A 21,532-nucleotide genomic window follows, 5' to 3' on the forward strand; every position below is an offset into this window, starting at 1 on the left:
AAAGGGAAGTGTAAAAAATACTTTCTTCAGAGAGTACTGAGTAATATTTGATACATTGCTTTTTTGAGTAATGACACTGACATGAGAATGCTGAGTATGAGAATAACAGTGTGTCATCACTGCAGTGATGAGTGAATGGAATGATTGAGGTTAATAATGGGACAGGAAGAAAGTGCCTGTGAACTAATTAAGAGGTTTACTCACCCAAATCAGCTTCATTTGTGTCATCAATTACTTTCTTTAATCATTATATACAGAGGTGGCAGAAGTTTGCACCAGCACTCGATTAAAAATGCCTCAAAGGCAGATGAAATCTGGAACTAGGATCAAACTCTTAATTGCTACAGGGACTTTTTACAGCTGCACTAATCAATACTCTCAGAGCGCAGTGGAGCTTAATAATAAAAAGTAGAAAGACCTTTTAAAACTTTATTTATTTTTATTCAGTGTTACACCCTCCTTTATGTATATATTTTGGGATTCAGAACTCATTGAATGCTAATGCTGGCTTACAATAAAAAGGGCTAATGTACCTCCATGTACACTCAGTGGGATGTCCTGAAAGGGTTTTCACATCTCCTAGCAACAACTGGTATTTTTTATGTCCACAAAGTAGCCTCAATGCTGACTGGTACATCGGATGTCCTCAGAGGGATTTGCAAAGTGAATACAGCAAAGGAAGAAGTGAAAGCAGAGATGGAAGACTATATACGATGAAGATATATAATGGCTCAAAAGGAAGGAGTGAGGCAGAGATGGATGGAGAACAAAATGGAATCAGAGAAAAAAAGGGCAGCAGAGCTTAATGAAAAAAAAAACAAAAACAAGATGGAGTGATGATACTATTACCCTCCTGGCCTAAAGCCTCCATGATTGATATCATATTTATCTCCTCCTTTCTTGTTTGAGATTTATAATTGCTTGCAGAAGGCTTTAAAGAAAAAGATTATTAAAAAGAATGTTTTCATATTGTCAAGTCAAGTCGGCTTTATTGTCATTTCAACCATATACAGCTAGTACACAGTGAAGCGAAACAACGTTCCTCCAGGACCAAGGTGCTACATGCAACATAAATTTACAACATAAATTAACAGAAAACACTAAACTAGCTAACTAAGAGGCCTAGTTAGCTGGCTAGCAGAGACGAGACAGACTGACCTAACATAAATTACAACATAAATTAACAAAAACTAACTAACTATCTAAGGAAGACTTTTTTTTTTGTTAACAGACAGCAGACAACAAAGTGCACGTGCAAATGTGCAAACAAGAGCAACAAAGTGACAGTGTGACAAAAAAAACACAACGTAACATAATAATAAGGTTTTGTGATGATGAGTTGAGGTAGTGGAGGAACAGTAAACATTCCTTAGTGCAGCAGCAAAAATTAGGAAGTAAAGAAGTTAGTGCAAAAAGTCCAGTAATAATATTGTGCAAAAGAGCATTTACAGGTTGGTGTGTACGATGGTTTGGTGGTGTAGGTCAGTGTGTTTGCGCTTGTGTTGATTAGTCAGTCCAGTCTCAATGTTTTGAGGTAGTTGAGTTAAGCTGAGTGATAATGTGTGTGTGTGTGTGTGTGTGTGTGTGTGTGTGTGTGTGTGTGTGTGTGTGTGTGTGTGTGTGTGTGTGTGTGTGTGTGTGTGTATCAATCCAGTCCCATTTTGCTGAGGAGACTGATGGCTTGTGGAAAAAAGCTGCTGCACAGTCTGGATGTGCGTGCCCGAATGCTTCGGTACCTTTTTCCAGATGGCAGGAGTGTGAAGAGTGTGTGAGAGGGGTGTGTCCGATCAGCCACATTGCTGGTGGCTTTGCAAATGCAGTGTGTGGTGTAGATGTCCTCAATAGAGGGGAGAGAGACCCCGATGATCTTCTCTGCTGTTCCCACTATCCGCTGTAGGGTCTTGCGGTCCGATATGGCACAGTTCCCAAACCAGACAGTGATGCAGCCACTCAGGATGCTCTCGATAGTTCCTCTATAGAAGGTGGTCAGGATCGGTGGTGGAAGCTGGGCCTTTCTCAGTCTTCTCAGAAAGAAGAGACACTGTTGGGTTTTCTTGTGCAGGGAGCTGGTGTTGAGGGACCAGCTGAGGTCCTTCTCCAGGTGGACGCCCAGGAATTTGGTGCTGTCGACGATCTCCACAGAGGAGCTGTTGATGCTCAGCGGTGAGTGGTCGCCTCGTGTCCTCCTAAAGTCAACAACCATCTCTTTTGTCTTGTCAACATTCAGAGACAGGTTGTTGTCTTTACACCAGTCCGTTAGCCTCTGCACTTCCTCTCTGTACGCTGACTCGTCGTTCTTGCTAATGAGACCCACCATGGTCGTGTCATCAGCGAACTTAATGATGTGACTTGAACTGTGTGTTGCTACACAGTCATGAGTCAGCAGTGTGAACAGCAGAGGACTGAGCGCACAGCCTTGTGGGGCCCCAGTGCTCAGTGTGGTGGTGCTGGAGGTGCAGTTCCCGATCCGTACTGACTGAGGCCTTCCGGTCAGGAATATATTTAGGAAATATATTTGAGATACTACTTTTACTTCTTATGTAATGGATCAGTTGTGAACTTTTCCAGTGACAAGCCTTTACTTTTGCTTGAAACAATGGATTGAATTAGAATTGTGACTACAGCTTCCCTCACCTACACAGAACATTTGATGCTTTTCAGCCTATTATCTTTAGGTACAATTCATCCTCAGCCACTTCCCTTCTTTCCCGATCATTTGTAGTTGAACAAATGTTGAGCATTCGGGATCTTAAACATTATTCCTGACACTTTGTTTCAGTCCATGACAAAGACTTTTTAAACAAAAAGAGACTTCTATCTTCTTCAGTGGCCACACGTTACAAGCTAAAGAACCAACAGCAGCACAAACAAACAAGTGTAGCCCACATTCACCAACTTATTTGCATTTCCATGCAAGAATGCAGGCACTACTTTGCTACATAAATTCACCTTAAATGCATCTGCTAAGATCTCTGCTCCTCTCTGATTGGTCCGTTTGGAAAGTCCCACGAAGAACTCTCGACCTGTAGAGAGAATCTTTTAAGTATGTGAACAGAAAACCAGCAATACAGCAAGCATGAGAAGCTACAGTAGCAGAATACTCCAGACAGCACACCGTGTACTTTATGCATGCCTGCGAAGGGGGGCCAACTGTGGTTAGTATGGTGGCACATAGACAGAAAGCCTTGAATGCCTGGCGAGGTATTGAGCAGCACACTGAGCTAAGGGATGGGCTCCTAATGTTGCTGCTGAGCCTTTACACTATAAGCCATTAGCACATGCCTTGCCAACAGGAAATGTTTCTAGCTCTGCCATGTGAAACCAATTTCAGCTGGAAGGAACAACAGCACAGAGCCAGTGTCTAGAAACCCAATTAACTGTACTGTGCATTTTCCTAGTGGTCTGTGAAGCGGAGAAGATACTGACCCACATTTTAACTCACGACTGTAAGTGAACATACAGAAAATCGAATAAAAGACCACCATGCTCTTGCTTGCACCGTGGTCTTACTGTGCAGAATGGCACATGACGGTTTTGTTTGTCGGTGGGATGTACAGCTAGGTTCACTGAGGCACCGGGTCATCGAGGTCACATGGAGGAATGCCTGTGTGGAGGATCTCAAAGCACAGATGCATATTTACAGACACGCAACTGTCTGCTCACAGAGTATGAACTAGAGGCTACCCTCTGCCATTTCACTACATTTCTAACAAGTAGAGTAGTCCTCATACAACCTAAACACAGCAAATCACCAAGTTCTATGTGTTGTTAGTATGCCTGTGAAGGTTCAAAGTCATCCAGGTCATCATAGTAGAAGATACTGAAGGTCTGGAACTGAAGGACCTTAGAACTGAAGAAGCTTCTCGGATGAGAGGTGAAACATCTTCAAGCAACTTAAAGAAGTCCAGGCACTTTTCTTTCCAAGCTCCTTAGACTATGTGTTGTTAGCTACAGAGTTTCTCCTCATCCCTTAAGATATTTATTCCAACAGTCATGACTTCAAATTTGCATGATATGAGACATTTCATGCTTTCAAAGACTTTGTTTTAAATATAAAGATAAAGGCCTCACTGTCAAATTTGTGTTTGTAATTATTTTAAACACTTTTTAAATACTTAATTGCACCGTATACAAAAATGTAGGTGGCCTTAAAAAGGTAACTTAAACAAAATGGTGAATGGCTGAAAAGCATGTCCAGCATGTAAAAGGCACTATTTGTTTCCAGATGATAGCATTATACTATATTTCTGGAAACAAAAGGATCACATGACTCCTCTTTACCTCTCTCTGTGACACAACAGGTTGGCCTCTGGTCATACACATTAATCTGTAGCAAAACAGCCATTCCTGAACCTCGATGAATTCAAACTACAAACTAAGGACTTGGGTTTCTTTGTGAAGTTTTTTTTTTAACCTGTACAGGTCTAAGTAAAAAAGTAACTTCCTCAAACTGCTCAGTGAACCATTTGACTGCATGACCCCCAGTTATTTAAAATGCAATTCATGAATGAACTGCAAGAGATTAAATATCAGGATGCTGATATTTACAGTGGATGAAATAAGTATTAGATCTCCTGCTGAATTTGTACATTTATAGTCGCAGACTGGAGAAACCAGTTGGCAAGCACAGCATTAAGATGTTTCCACCAGGTGTGCACACATCTCAGAAGAGATTTTGGGCCGCTCGTCTTTACAAAAACTCTCTAAATCTTTTAGATTTCTTGGCCGCAGCTTGGCAATTTAAAGCTTCAGCTCTCTCCACAGATTTCCAATAGGATTGGGATTCTTTAGATCATATTCACTATTTCTCTTCCCTTAAGTATAGCGGGAGCACGTAGTTTTTCTCTGAATTGTTTAGCTGTTCACTCACAAACTTAAGATGAGCCTGTACATGTGCCTCCTTGAGCAGGCGGAGCACTGCAAGATTTCAGTCCATGTGCATAAAAGTGTTTAGATATTGTTAAGGGTTCAAATATTGAGGAGGGATAAAGGAGGAATTCCAAAATAACAACAATGATCCGGCCGGGTGGAGTCAAACGATGATTTTAATGAACACACGCAGCGTGGGGAGATGCACACTGCAAGACACTTCAGATTGCTTTTGATTCATCAGGGTTAACGCCCCCTCATGCGTCACCAGATACAATACATGCATACGTCAAATCAAAACCACAAGGACTTTTAACACAGTTTGAAAAGAACATTGTCTCCGTCTCCACGGCAGGTGCTTCCTGTCCATCTTCTGACTCTCGCTTCTCCAAAACCTCGGGCCATGCTCTGCAACAAACTAGCAATTCTGCACGCACAAAAATGAAGTTGCAAGTAGGGTTGCCAACCGTCCCTTAAAAAACGGAATCGTCCCGTATTTAGAAACAAAAGTACACGTCCCGTATTGAGCTAATAAGGGACGCACTTTGTCCCGTAATACAGTGAGAATCAAAAGTAGTCTATAAATGTTTATGGAATTAACGCTTTGTTTGAAAACATAATTCCCAGCCCCTCTCCTGCTTTGTGACCAATGAGCTGACAGCACACTTATGACAATTCGAGTATGACAATTCAGATTACCACTCATCTCATTGGTCGAGGAAAGGTCGCTTACGGAGAAAATACCGGAAGACAACAGATGACCACAACAAGAAGCATGGCCAACAGGGAAACAAACGCCGACACTGCGGTGCAAGTCTCGGACGACAGTACACCTAATGCTGGGCAGACACTGTGCGATTTTTTCAGTCACGTTATTCAGCTCCTGCTCAAACTGCACGATTGACTCGCAGGGGTTAGAAGTTGGTAGGTCACGATGCAGGGTTTCACACTATACGACCCGATGCTCTGATGCGACCTGAGTGCTCACACTGTGCCTCCATAACATGAAGCTTGTAACAGAAAATCTGTCGCTCGCTCTCGCTCTCTCTCTCTCTCTTTCACTCACACAGACACACCACCACCAACTTTGCTAAATTGCTAATGAAAAACATTGATCAGGCAGCTGTGATTGAGCAGCAATGTAAATCCAACTATTTTCACGGTTGTTGTGGTCGTGATAATTTTGTGATGCCACATCGAAAAGGCTCGGATGAGCTTTCCAAAGTTCTACAAGTTGTGCCTCCATCGCTTGTGTCCAGATCACACGCTGCACAGCCGTGCTGCTCCGTCTTTTTCACAGACGTTTACGTGTTTGCGCATGAGCAGTGTGAGCGGCTGTGTCACCACAGCCGCTTCTCGTTACCCCACGTATACTAAACGATGCACGATGAAGGCCAAAATCGGGCCGATCACCAAATCGGTTACACGACTCAAAAATCGTCTCAAAATGGGCCAAAAATCGCACAGTGTAAGCCCAGCATTAGAGCAGCAATGTTTGTTCGCTCAGAGAAAGAAAAAAAGGCTGCAAAAGTACAGGGAGGAATGGGAAAAGGAAAACACCTGGCTGGAAAAGTGCACGATAACACATATAAAGCGCACTGCACTGTGTGCCAGCGCACTTTTTCCATAGGCATGCTTCTATTGGTGGGCACATGAAGAACATGAGGGGCATGAAAGCTCGGGGAACCCTTTACCAATTTTTTGTCCGCCAGGCCACGGCAGAAGCAGATATGGTATGTAAACACTGGTTTGTTTTTTTTAAACCCTCTGGTTAAGGATATGGGCATGTGCAGTGAATATCAGCGCTATGTGGCCAGAAGTGTGATAATATAATTTATTTTGTGTAATAAACAACTGCAAGGATAGATGATTACAACAAATAGATGACTAATACATAAAAGTAATACATATTTTAATAATGATGATGAGTTATGATGCGTAATCATGGGAACAAGTGGGTTTACAAACAGGAGCAGCTGATTAGCATTAGAAAAGCTGAAATAATACCTCAACTGAAGCCATTTGTACTAAATGCACTATATGTGCACTGTTACAAGAATATTTTTCGTTCTATTGTTTTCTATTAATTTATATAATTTTAAGTTAAGCAGGACAGAGTTCTTTTAAAGAAAGATTTACTTATATTCTCAAAAGTTAAGCATGACAGGCTTCTGTTTAAGAAAGAGACCTGTTTTACTGTGTTAATGTTGTCATTTTGAGCTAAAAATAAATGGCTAAATGATCATTTGTTTCCCATATGGTCATATCACAAAGAATATGCATCTGCTTAAATCAAGTTCAAGTCAAATGGTTAAAAAATAATTTCACACACAAAAAAAAGAGCTACAAAATTCACCACACTGGGAAGGGTGAACTGGGTTGCCCGGCCCTGGCCACGAGGTGTCCCTTATTTATTTTTCAGGGAGTTGGCAACCCTAGTTGCAAGCAAATATATCTGAACTCTCACCTAGAACATAAGCCTACCTACAGTGTGTGCAGGTGTATGTGTGTATGTGTGTGTGTGGCTCGACCTCACACAAACTTTGTCTTATGAGAAGAGAGGCCAATTCTCATGTGCATAATAACCAGTGTTGGGACTAACGCGTTATTAAGTAACGCGTTACAGTAACTACGTTATTATTGTGGTAACGAGCACGGTAACTAGTTATTATGCCAAAATCAGGAACGCGTTACTCGTTACTGGGATTTAGATAGGGTCGTTACTCGTTACTTCGTGTGGTGGCATCGCAGAGCTTCCACAGATTCAGTAACATTAGCAAGTGGTGGAGGCAGCAGGTGGATGAAGGAAAAGGGAGGCAGAAGGAAAAGAGACCCGAGGCGGCCGCCGGTCCAAGTGTGAACTGAACTTCAGGTAAGAAGTTATGACCTGCAGTCTCTCTGGGTCAGATATGAACCAAGTTTAGGTGGAGTTTATTTTCGTTACTCTGACTTTTTCCGTACTGCGTGCTAGCTAGCATGACGGAGTTTCTATACAGCTGGGTGGGTGCTATGATGTTAATGATGTTGAACTTTATTTTGTTCATAAGTTATTAGAGTTGCCAACCGTCCCGTCTGGTATTCAGAGAAAATATTAAGCGTTTCTTATTGAGGTGAAAAGGAACAGTTTGTCCCGTAATTCAGCTACAATGGAAAAGACACAAAGCTGGAGTTATTCTGTGTCTTTGCTGCACAGCTGCCTCTTCTTCTTTCATTCTCCCCCCTCCCTCTCCCGTTTCTACTTCAATCATGAAAACTGATCAATGATCAGCTGATCGGCTCTCTTGTTTGTTTATCGCTCACTTTGCGCCGAAAGAGGAAACCAGCGGATGTCGCGCTAAACAACAGCAGCACGTTTAAGCTTGATCAGCTGTTGTTAGAATTTATTTAATATTAATTTCTAGTATCAGCTGATGTTTGCTGGAGCCACAGCTGTAAAGCTGCTGGTCATGATATGGTTTGGTTATCTGGAGAGAGGGAAACATGAAGATGAAACCAGGAGATGTCCTTACTGAATCATCAGAGCTGAACAGGTGATGGAGAAACAGGTTTACCTTTTAGGTGACATGAATGAGTTGAAGGGAAGTTATGAACTGTTTCTGAGAGACAAATAACCCCAGGATCCTTTTTTAGGTAGCTGACAGCTGGTAACTGTGCAGGTGCAGATCTAGCAAAGTGTGGCCAGGGGGGCATGTAGGGCATTAACAGGGAATGGGGGGCACAAAGAAATACTTTTCTTTCTTATTCTCATTTAAAATGTCTAGCTTTTAAAAAATAATTATCTGAATCCTACAACAAACAATTGATAGATTGATGCATATATACCATCAAAACAGTGTACATCACTGTCACAACAGTGTTTATTTTCATTCAAGGGCTTTATGATTTTTCCTATAATGGTGGGCCGGTCTCTAGTCAAAATGCCCGGGCCAATTTTCTGTCCCAGTCCAGCCCTGTATGCAGCTCATCTGCAGTCTGGTGTTGCCTACATCTTCCTATTCAGAAGGCAGAATTTCTGAGTTCTGAGTACAATCGAAAGCACCACGACTGCAGTTTTTGTGTTGGATGTATGTGTTGGATGGCGCACATGACTGTGACGTAGGCTAGAATCATGGCAGCAGTCAATGACGGTCCAGGCGTGGGATTTCTCTTGTGGAAATATGCACATTATCTTTTCCTTTCTATTGGTCGGTGGCACAGTGCACTTGTGGCAAGTAAGCAAGCTAGAAGACTGGCAAAGTTATGGAAGAAACACATTAACAAGAGAATTCTGAGTAAAACCAAAGTTACTTTCCCTAGTAACTAGTTACTTTGAAAGTAACGAGTAACTTGAAGTAACTGAGTTACTTTTGAGAGAACTAGTAATGTAACTAAGTTACTATTTTAAAGTAACTTACCCAATACTGATAATAACCTAACTGAAACTATATCTGTAATATGTTGAATAAATGTTTTAATCAAGAACCTCTACTAAAAGCTTAATCAAAAGATATAAATGAATAAAAGACAATAATGAATAACCTGGTTATTCAAATAGCATCCTCCCAACAGCTCCTCAAAGTAACTCACACTTAGACTCTGCTTTAGTTTCACTTTCACAAACACGCTCTGCAAAAGCCTGCGCTTCTTGTCTACTTTGGCACAGAGCGTACTCAGAGTTAGGCCTTTCTTTTATAATGCAATGTAATCTGCATATAAACATTTAAGATTATAGATTCAATTCAACAGTTTAAAGTGGTTATCACTGCACCTGTAATAAAGGCTAATTGGGTGCCAATATGTTTAAACATCTGAATGCAATAACAATACTGCAGATTGTATTATTAATGCAATGGTAATGATGATGATTATGACCAATAGCAGCAAAATATTTTTCTAATCCCCACAATATATTAATATCTTGGCTGGTTCAGATCTATGAAGTGGTGTTATTGATGTTGTGGGACTCAAAAATAAGAGGGAAGTCTCAGTTTGCTGGTTTGGAATGACCAGACAAAGGTTAATGAATAATCAATAAAATACAGTGATTGAAGAGGCAGAGTGACGTACCCGTAAAAAGGACATCTCCTCCATCCAGTGTCGCATTCTCATCAGTCATTTCCACAATGTTCAGATTTAAATCCTTCAGAGCCCCTTTCATTGCCTCCGTCTGGCAGAAAAACAAGGACACAAACAGAATTAAAGTTAAAACATGTGTGCACATAAAAAAAACAAACAGAACTGTGATGACTTACAGTAAACTACTTCAGCATTTCCTAATATTATGATATGATCCAGGATCTAAATACTGGTTCACGAGATTGTAATGAAAAAAACTCTTTTATCCCCAACAGATTATGGTGACATTACAGTGAGCCATGAAATGATGTCATTTTGTAAGAAGTGCGTTAAAACTTTTACAAGGCAGAAGTTGTGGAAAAATAGGTACGGTGAATGACCAGCACAAATTTAGCACAAATACTTCCTGCTGTCCTTCTGTTCTGGGTCATCTGTCTTTAATACGCTTAAAAGGAAGGGAATGTAAGGATGGCTGCCACCTGGTGATTATTAGCATATATAATGGAATACATCTCCCTCATGGAATATTACGGGAAATCCACACTTCACCTGTATGTCCCCTCTGCTGAACTCAAAACCTGGGGGAAAGAGCTGGTCTGTTTTTGGCTCAACCTTCAGCTAATCTCCTCTCTTGTCTGACCGCCCAGTGCGATTTTACTGTCCTGTTTTTTGGGGTTCCTGCGGGAGTAGTTTCCAAGGCCAGTCATGTTAGCAGGAGCATCAGTGTTTCCACAGGCCCTATCTCACTATGACCTCAGCCTGGCCACTATAATGCCTTTGCTTCTCTTCAACTGCAGAAGGCCAAAGCATGAGGTCATCCAGGTAGACTGCCATGTGCTTCCAGATAACACTGGGGAGGCCTGCAAATACACAGATTTACCTTCTCACCTGCGCATACATCGGCAGTGGTGCACAAAGGCATCCAAAGCAGGTGTACTGGAATCGCTAGCACCTAGCAGGACATTTGGACAACTAAGTGGCTTTATGGCCCAGTGATTCACAACCCGAATGGCAAACTTCCAATCCACTCACTTTCCAGAAGTAAAACTGTGGAATCCTCCGTGTTTCGTCTATATTGCATGTTCATCTCAGTTAACCAGGAGGAACACAGCGTTCTTCCAAGAAACTGGGGTTCACAAATTCATTAGTGGTTTCTTAAAAGCTCTGACAGCAAAAGCGTGCAGTACATAAAGAGCTGTATAGGTAACAGTTAATCCCATTCATTTTTCTTTGTGCGTTGCCAAGCCACACTCTGCTTTCTATTTAATTAGGTTTGTAGATAGGTTATGTGAGAAATAAAAGGTTGAGTCAGGTCCCGAGGAACGATCCAGATGGGTGAGAGACATCTTGTGCTTTTGATGTTTATTCGGTTCATGTGTTATGCTGCCTTTGTGTGTCATGGCGTTGGAGTCTTGGCATGTCCTGGCAAAGTTTTTCCTTGTGCCATCACCAATTCATCACACATAATAAAACTTCAGTCAAATGAGTCAATTCAGACACTGATTGATATGGTTGGAAAAAACCCTGTTAGTGATGCCAGGTCTGCACACCAAAGCTGAAAAGAAGTGACTATTTATATATGTAAGCAGGCATACTTTTTACCTACTGGGCCTCACATACCAGCCAGTGTTTCCTTCTTATATAAGGCATCCCACTACCTCAGTACTCTGGCATTTCCTCTGGAATCACTGGAGATGATGTGACCTGACCCAAAGGGTCCCCAATCACCACATGAACCATAATGGCCCCCATGAAGTGAAAGCATCTGCCCTGTGGGCTGTGCTGTTCTGTGTGTGGCACATGTGGACATAGAAGCTCACATGACTGAATTACATTTCAGTACAAATGGAAAACAAGAATAAAAAGTGGTTTTGTAGAAAAATCTGACTTCAAAAATATAATGAATTAGTAACATGTCACCACAGATATATTCCTACCCAAAGATGGCAGGCTACAGACATGTTTTCCTTTAAATCAGTGGCGTAGGTACAAATGTTTTCTGTATTTGGAGACTTTGGCCAATCACAGATCTTCACAGTCAAGATTAGGGGAGTATTACCAAGTCAAGAAGGGAAACAACTCTATGTAGGAGCAGATTAAAAAGGGGACTGCCGTCTGGGACAATGGGGTTTGAATCGTGAGGTTCTCTGATGGGAGAAGCAGGCTTGCTTACAAGTCCAGAGTGACTTGGGAGATATGGCTTTCAGAATATCTGCAGGTGGAGAGCATCACAGAGCCCACACTACAGATTGGCCCCTGGCAACATAAAAAAATTGAACAGGTAAAACTGGGATGCTCTGGATTTTAGCCACTAGTTTGGGGCAAAATGCTTATACTTTTGACGAAATGCTTTTCATAACATTCAGATACAAAGAAAAGTGTAGTTAACACTCCAAACATGTTGTTGCAACTCATTTAAATCAATCAATCAATCAATCACTCATATTCTACAAATAATAATAAATATTTCAGGTCCTTTGGATTCAGTCTTGCTTGGGTTAGAAGTACCGTTCTCAAAAGAAGCACTACAGTGACAATAAACACATGCACCTGTTTGTGTGTGTTTGTGTGAACTAGGGCTGCCACGATTAGTCGACTAGTCACGATTACGTCGACTATCAAAATCGTCGACGACTGATTTAATAGTCGACGCCTCGTTTGAAGCTTTGTAAGATCACAAAAGACGCAGGAATAAGTAGCAGGATTTAAGAGTGTAATAACGGACTGAAACAGAAGATGGCAGCACTGCATGTACAAGGATGCCAGCTGCCGTTAAACCCCGAAGAAGAAGAAGTAGCTCCGTCCCAGAATTCATAGCGCAGCCCAGCTCTGTTGTCAACAATGGCGGCAGCTAGTTAGTTTTTATATTACTCTTATTATTCTTTCCGGGTCACAAAATAAACGTTTAACATATTTTCAGGCGAGAATGTAGCTGTGTAAACCTCAAATATCTGCTCAGTTTATCAAGACACCACATATTTTCAAAAGCGCTCCGACGTTTTCGGAGACGTCTGTTACCCACTAGCTCGATAGCTAGCCGGGGGCTAGGCTAACTAGAGCCGTGAGAACACCGGACTCCCGGCAAATCGTTTTCAAACCCACTGCCGTCACTTAGCTTAAAATGTTATTGTTTGGCTTTTTTTTAGTATTTTATTTGTTCCTGAGTAAATCGGTTTGGCTGAGATTAAAGTTATAGTTTTTACACAGCTGAATAAACGTCAAGCAGACAGCTGATTATCAGAAGTGTGAGATGCTCGAGAATTTACTCCGGTGTCCTGTTATATTTTAGATAGCAAGGAGTTTATTAAACTTCACCGAAACAATCTGCAAACTTCATTAAACTTTAATAAACTATCATCTTGTCTTTATTTTTAATTAGCACTTAACTTAAACACTTAAAGCTGTAAGCTAATGATAGTTATATAAGAGCAGATGCTGCTGGTGCAATAAGCTGTACGCTGTATGTCCAATGGATGATGATGTGATTAGTCGACTAATCGCAAAAATAATCGGTGACTAGTCGACTATCAAAATAATCGTTTGTGGCAGCCCTAGTGTGAACGTGCATTCATATCTTTGTGGGGACCAAAATCCCGGTCCCCACAATTTGAAGGCATTTTTGAGACTCAAAATGTGGATTTAGCATCAGGGTTACAATTAGGTTATGGTTAGGTTGAGGGTTAGACATTCATTTTTGATGGTTAGAGTTAGGGTAAGGGGCTAGAGGAAGCATTATGTCAGTTAGATGTCCCCACCAGATATGAAATACCTGACATGTGTGTGTTTGTGTGTGTATAGATTTTCTATGAGCTTTGGTATTTCAAAACACCTCTCTGTTGGCAGCGGCAGGAAGTTTTTCTTGGCTCATGTGCGGCCCGCTTTCACATCTCCATCTGTCTTCTGCTTATTGTTGATGGCCGGTTTTGAGGTTCCCTTCAGCCTGTTGTAACAAATTCATTTGCGTAATATATTTGTGTATATATCTGTGCATAACCAGGAGTATAAAATCCCTTTTTCTGCTCTCATAAAGACTGATAGGAGCAGCGAGGATTCTGTTTTGATATGGTAACCTGCAATTTATGTCTCGAGGCTTTATTTTTATACATCGCAGCTGTATTCTGAGACGTTAGAACTTAAAACACGTGTGGTACACATGATTACATTATACTAAGCGGTTTCTAAATCTTAAATCTCTGTGTCTGCTGTAGGTCTACTGGAACACAGCTAAATTATTCACCTTGTAATTTTGCTTGTGTTTCTTTAGATAGTGGCATGAGGTGTTTCTTTTTGAGATCTTTGAACCTGCTTCACTTTGTCACACAGGTTCTGATTAAGTGATTTCTGGATTCAACAGGTCTGCCAGTAATCAGACCTGAGTGTTTAGTGAAACTGAACCCAGCTTTCCAAAAAACATGGATAATCACAGTTAATTCATGATTTAACAAGAGGGGCAAATACTTTTTCACACAGGACCAGGATGTTCTGGATAACTTTTCTCCCTTAATCAATTAAATCATCATTTAAAAACTGCATTCTGTATTTACTTGGGTTATCCTTGTCTAATATTAAAATGTCTTTGATGACCTAAAACATGCAAGTGTGACAAAATATTAGGAAATCAGGAAGGGGGCAAACACTTTTCACACCACTGTTGTTCAGCGCTTAACTCAGTATGAAGCCCCGCCAAAAAAAGGTTTACTGCCACTGTACACACAGCAAAATCATAATTGATATCTGGTGTGCCATTTCTTGCCACGCTGGCTCTCCCTTTGAGACAGATGTCGATTCGGCTCTGTGACCAGCCGGTTGAAAGGCGTAACAATAATGCCGTCCCCATTCCTTTTCTGTACCTTTCACACAGACTGTCGAGGCAGAATAAAGGTGCAACAGTCCCGCCTTAAACGGGCTCTGTGAAAGGGGCTTCTGTCTCTCACATTCCCTCTATTCTCTTTAAGCCCTCGTGGCAGGGTCAAGAATGCTCCTACAGTGACTTCTCATGCAGAGTGGCCTATTATCTCTCACTGTGAGGGACATCCAATACCCGTCCTGCCTAGGTGCCAACTCGCTTTGCCAGTCCTCCTTCTCCTCTCCCTCCCGCAAACCATCCTGTGTTCCTTATTCTCTCCTCACCCCTTCCCCCTTCCTCCTACTCCCCGTTGCCCACCAGAGTGCTTGGCCAGGCGGCATGCTGTTAGCCAGCACCCTGCTTTGAATGAAAAAGGCCTTTTAAAATTCATTAGAGGCTGAAGGCTCCGAGGCCAGTCGGTCTGCCTGCCACATTCCTGCCGTTCCTGCACAGGACAGGGGAGACGGAGCAGAGAGAACAGCCCTTTATTTGAGGCTTTTTATGGACCAATTCTCCCTTCTCTCGCCCCTGGTACCCGTGGATATCGCATTCTGCTAAAAAGGACCATCAGTCTGATAGAGCGCAGTGCATTTGGAAAGGGAATTGAGTACATAACAATAGCATTCCTGAGGGTCATCCTAGCCTCCCTACACCAGGCAACAGAGTCCCACGCTCCAGTATAATAGGGATACAGCATTCCTGAGAGTCTAACACACAAGGAGGTGGAGTGACAGTCAACTGGTATTGTTTGTCAGTTTATAACGCACAAAAAAAAGTTGGCATGTAGTGCCAGGTGGTTTGTGGTTTGGCTACAAACTATTATTTTTCTGATATCTTGGTTTGGATGAATTTGACATAGTTGAAGATTCCGTTAAAACAGTTAAAAATAACATAAATGGAAAAATATTTATCTTCATTCTTCTACCTCTGACTGCTTAGGAGAGGCATAACAAGCACAACACCAAACTATGCTAAACACTACACTGGCAATCTTCCAAACTGGCAAAATAATCAGCAAAAACACATACATACACTCAGTTTGTCTCTTGTGGTCAGACAATTTATGATCAATATCAAGCTGTTGTTGCTTGTCTGCGGTTAGTCAAAATCAAAAATGGTGAAGATTATGAAACATGGTGGAAAATGGGTAAAAGAATCCATAAAAAACATAAGTGTTCGATGTGGATCATTTTTCATTAAAGTCCAAAATACAACACTGGTGGAGGATATTCTTGTAGTTTAACTCTGTTTGGGTGACCATAATCTCAGAGAAGATATACAGAGACGATGAAAGTTATTACCCCTCCTACTGAATTTAGCGTTGTCAGAAATTTCACAAATGCTGTTTTTAGAAGAGGAAATGTTTTTCATCAAACTGTTTCTAAATATACCAGTTTTCTTTAGAAAATAACAGAATTAATTAAAAAAAAACAAAAATTACCAGGGTCAATATTATTAGCCCCCTGAAAAACCTTTTAATTGAACCCTAGCAGAAACCACTGCTATGCAATCATATGTTTTAACTTTGTAAAAAAGTTAAAACTGAGGGTTATCTTCGAATTTCCAAAGGTTTGAGCTGCCACGTTAGAAAGCATTATGGCATAATCAAAATAAATCATAGGACGCGTTTCCAATATATATATATAATCACTGGGTGTCTTTCCTTTTGTTATATTTTTTTAAGAGTTCAAAATATGTTAATTACATAAATAAAATGTAATTTTCTCTGTAGCACTTCATGGATTTCACAAGCAATAGACCTTAGTGGTTCACACAAAGCATAAAGGTAAAAAACAATATATACAGTGTTATCTTCATTTTAGATGTCAAAAAGTATTTGCGGCTCCCAGTGTTTTCTTTTGCGTGGAAATCGCGTCTTAATGGCTCTTTGGGTGTTAAAGGTTGCTGACCCCTGGTCTAGACTGTCATTTTGTTTTCCAACATGACATTGACTCAAAACATATATCACTCCTGGTGAAGAACTACCTCCAGAAACCCAAAGTGAATTGACTGACTTGCACAAAGCCCTGACTTGAATCCCATTTTAAAATCTGAGAACTGAAGACCAAGGTCCATTCCGGTAGACCACCAAACCTAGAGAATGGCTTGGATTGCTTGCTGGAATTGTGACATAACTGACTGTTAGAAACAAAATTATTTAATAACAAACAAAACCTGTGTGCAAATTAAAATAATGTAAGCATCCAAAATATGTTGCAAAATCCTCGCTCCGTTTAACAGCACTTGGGAAACACTTAAAAAGAATTACATTTTCATAGTTGGAGTTAATAATTCTGACCTCATCAATAGCTGGCATTTTATCAGGTAAACTAAAAACAGGTGCCAGCTGCAAAGTTATCGAGAGTGGACAGTACACCTAAATTACTGAAAAGTTCCACAGAGCTTAGGGAATCTGCAGACTCAGATGATTACGATGTAATTTAATCCATCAATACAATAGGAGCAGCCTTAACATTTCTCTTGGAACCTGAAAGGATTCATAATAATAAACAACCAGTCTCTAATTCAAATAGCTCAATACAAAAAGTCAATAAAGAAAAATGAGGATTGCTTGCAGTGACATATGAACGCGCGTTTGAACAGGGAGCCTTATGCGTCACAGCTGAAAATTTGGCTGGACATCCGGGACGCAGATGACGATCGTGGCAGATAGCAAATGCCAAACACAGAGAGATGTTCAAAGACAACAGAGCACAAAATGGGACTAATGACTGCCTTTTAGTCCAAACGACTAGACAAAACTGACAAAAGGAGACATACAGAGCATCACAGATGGGTGCATACATGGGAAAATGTGCCCACTCTGATGCTGCAAAAGTGGTCAAATGGCACATTCTTAAAGGAAGCTAACGTTGAGGGCTAACAACAGCATGAAATGACAAAAACTCATTTCTTGTGCAGCCACAAGAAAACAAATCCTCTGTGGCCTGTCTCTGCATTACCTAAACAAATCCTTGATGTATGTTGGAACATACCTGTGGTTAACCAAGCCATGACATCTTCTCTCTTTTTTTGCAACCCACTCTCCTTTAGCTTTAGGATTACATAAATGCTAAAAAAAAAAAAGTAGGTCAACACAAAGGCTTGCACATTTAACAATAGCAGATCACGAGACCCTTGCCCTACATCCACCACAAGGTTCTGGCAGCCTGCCTTATTAAAAAAGCATCTGCAGCCAAACCTACTCCACTGTCAGATAGCTTTTACTTGGGTCTGCCAAAATGTCAGAGCTCTGAGGAAGAAAGCGACACACTGTAGTCGGGCATGGGCTGAGATTGGTGTAAAAAAGAAAAAGTAAATTGAAAAGGTGGGACCTTAAAGCTAGGCCAACATTACAAAAATCTCTTTCAAAGGGTCAAAACGCAGGGCAATGTGTGTGATTGTTAAACTGGGTGTCTTTAGCTTTTGAAAAGCATATGGTTTCTGTGAAAAATAATTACGCTTGAAGAGCAGAGAAAAGCAATCCTCATAAAATTACACATTATAGTTCAAAACAGCATAATATGGTATAAGGAACCTCTTGATCATAAACTGAGACTTTTCTGCAATTAGCTTTCTATTAATGCTTTAGTGACTGTACATGATACACTGATTATTTTTCAGATTAATAATAATAACTAATAATAAATAAGATGGACTTTTAACACAGTGTCTATTAAAAATAAATACATCCCTTGAATTACCTCTAGTCGACAGAAGATTTAAGGATCTTTTCACCAAGTGAACTGTAAAGCCAATGTGATTACAAAATCTCTTCCACATCCTCAAAGGTTTGTTCAGTGTAACTGATAAGCAGTATAACTAGAAATGACGGGAGATTAAGAAGTACATCCGTTGAATAAAGAATCCCTCTTAGATAACACTCTTAGCCTCTGAAATTATCTGTTATCATGGAACAGGGCCAAGCACATTTGTCTGCAGAAGAGCAAACACATCGATGGGATTAGAAGCCTGTCAAATGTGACGTTAATACGCTAAAAGGAAATGTTGAGAAACTTCATCCACAAAAAAGGTTTGACTCAATTAGCGTTTTGTGTTGTGACACCTTGCTGGTCACAGTGCAATCTCACAGAGAGACTGAAGCAGAGCTGAGTACTGTAAAAATAAGCAGAAATAAGAGCCCGTTTGACAAGTCCAATGTCTGTCCCAGAGCAAATAAAGCACTCGCTCCAATCTGCTGTCTACCTCTCACTGTGATGGTTCCACAAATACAGGAGAGCTGCAGGCTAGGAACTATTGGAAAGCAGCAGTATGGACGTGGTTGGTTACAAACTTACGTGAGTCTTCACTCTGGGGTAAACCAGAGGGGGCCTTCAGTAAATACATCTTGACTTGGCAACACTCCTCCATGTTTATTGGGTTTGACCCCCACTGATTGGACCTCTACACCCAAACAAGGGAAAAAACCCAATAATCTTTCCCACCTCAGGGGCAAGTACACTTTACCCCTTCCCTAGCTAAAGTGGTCAGTATCTTATCAAAAAAAATAACAGCACTGAAAACTGAAGGACAAAAGCAGCTACCACAGAGAAGATCAATTACACATTAAAGTCTGAGTGCAGTGATGGCTGACTGGGCTCAGCAGCATGTTCCCCAGCTGAATGGCATACATGAATAAGATCATAAAACTGGCATCAATTAGAAAGAAAAATAAAAGCCAAAACGATAATCAGTTTTTACGGAGTACAATTTGCATTTGCTGATGATCTTTTTATGCATAGTATAGTAATATTAACCTGAAGAGATAAAAATAGATTATTCTATTGGATTTAGGTCAGGCAGGCATGGAGGCCGGTCAGTGGTATCAATTCTTTCATCCTCCAGGAACTGCTTACATACTATCGCCACATGAGGCCAGGGATTATCATGCACCAAGAGGAATCCAGGATCCACTGCACCAGCGTAGGGTCTGACAATGGGTCCAAGGATTTCATCCTGATACCTAATGGCAGTCAGGGTGCTGTGCCTAGCCTGTAGAAGTCTGTGCGTCCCTTAATGACAGACCACCAAACTGGTCAAACCGAATAATGTTAGTTATTCACAGCTTCTCCAGATCCTTTCATGTTTTTCACATGTGCTCAGGGTGAACCTGCTCTGTGGCGGTATTGTAATTATGGCATTGTAAGGGAAATGCCAATCGGACTCCATCATCCAGGGCTGTGAGCCCTCTATAGGATGTTTGGCTCTCAGTTCACTCCCTAATGAAGTCTGTTTCTGATTGTTTGGTCAGAGACATTCACACCAGTAGCCCTCCTGGAGGTCATTCTGTAGGGCTCTGGCACGGCTCATCCTGCCCCGGCTCTTGTACAAAGTAGAATATACTGATCCTGCTGATGGGTTAAGGGGCTTCTTTGGCTCTCTCCAGCTCTCATAGAGTAACGGGCTGGCTCCTGGAAGCTTCTCGATGCTCTTGAAACTGTGCTGGGACATCTGAGTCAGTGACATCTCAAAACACGTGCTCTGCTCCCTGAGACATGAGTTTGCATGAGTTTGATTTTTGTTCTGTGCTATGCAACATTTCATCACCTTTCTGCTCACACACTTAACTATGCGCACTGTTACTGGTTTAAGTTCCTCTCTTATATTCCTTTTTATTTAAACACACAATCTTTTATTTGAATTTTGGAGTATATTTGTTGTCTCTGTGTGTCCAGTCTGTGATATTACAAACTCACTACAATCACAATATCATTGGAAATAATGTAAAGGTATCACGGAAGGATCAAGGAAGCAAAACTGTTTCATATCTATAACAGTGTGAATGATCATTATTTTATAGAGTTTAGCAGTTTAGGCTTGAGTTCTCAACAAAAACACACATTTTGCCAGTATTACCCAACCCAGTACAGGTGGGGTTCATGAAGGTTATAAAAACTATTTCCCTGTAGAAGATAAACCACAGACACAAGACCTTTTATTGGAAGGGAATTCTATCCTGACCAAAAGGGACGCCTCTTTGTACAATATCATTGCGTTACCATTGTATTATATTGAGCAGGACAAATACATTACTATCTAAATTTCAAAAGGTTGCAAAATGCAGACAGAAAAACAGAGCAGTATGCTCCTACAACCACCTGGAAAGTATTGCGAGCTGCCTGAACTGACTGGAGTTTGTTAATAAACATTTAAATCAGACAATTATGAAGGACATTCAAAACAATGAATTGACGTATTATGGTAATATGCGTCAGTAGTCATGTGAAATGGAGGTTTTGTGGAAGTACAGATGGATCAAAAGTTGAGTGGAAATTATAATGCCTGACAAATGTCACCAGAAATCATTTCCCATAACCTGCCAGGCTTTCCGAGCTCTGTGGTATAACCGCAGCTCATTACCCTTAGACAATCAAAACTTGGCATTTGTCTTACATGTACCAAAGATGATTCAGCTGAGATGATTCAGCTGAGATGATTTGAGTAGGAATCACCGTTGAGTTTGTTTTAGTTCCATGGGTTGAGGCTCATGGAAAGCCAAAGTAAAAATACCCAGAGCTCCCACATATTTAAGCTGTTTCAACATTTGCGAGGCCCGTGGTACGCTACAGAACGGAATGTCCAAACAAACACACACACACACACACACACACACACACACACACAGTGAAGGTTTGTCTGAATTTATGTGGCCAATGACTTGACCCACCACTGCCTTTTCCAGAAGAGGAAAAATGCATATGGTGCTTTAGGAGTGCACGGCCGCGGACGAGTCAAGAAAAGATGCTTTGGGTGACTCATGTT

At 41.0% G+C, this 21,532-nt stretch overlaps 1 protein-coding gene across 3 annotated transcripts in view; it reads right to left on the reverse strand.

The window, feature by feature from the left end:
- Positions 1-21,532, reverse strand: part of ddah1 (dimethylarginine dimethylaminohydrolase 1) — an 87,527-nt gene that overhangs the window by 15,972 nt on the left and 50,023 nt on the right. For all 3 annotated transcript variants that reach the window (XM_086270038.1, XM_086270037.1, XM_086270036.1), the window contains 2 exons: positions 9,916-10,015; positions 2,950-3,023 (listed from right to left, as the gene is read on the reverse strand). In XM_086270038.1, coding sequence (XP_086126164.1) covers positions 2,950-3,023; positions 9,916-10,015 — 174 coding nt within the window. The remainder of the gene's footprint in view (positions 1-2,949; positions 3,024-9,915; positions 10,016-21,532) is intronic.

Source organism: Aulonocara sp. 'chitande type north' Nkhata Bay, linkage group LG17 (assembly GCF_057382095.1).
Source record: "Aulonocara sp. 'chitande type north' Nkhata Bay isolate Kocher_YH1m ecotype deep benthic linkage group LG17, A_spYH_male_GT1.1, whole genome shotgun sequence".
NCBI classification, from domain to species: Eukaryota; Metazoa; Chordata; class Actinopteri; order Cichliformes; family Cichlidae; genus Aulonocara; species Aulonocara sp. 'chitande type north' Nkhata Bay.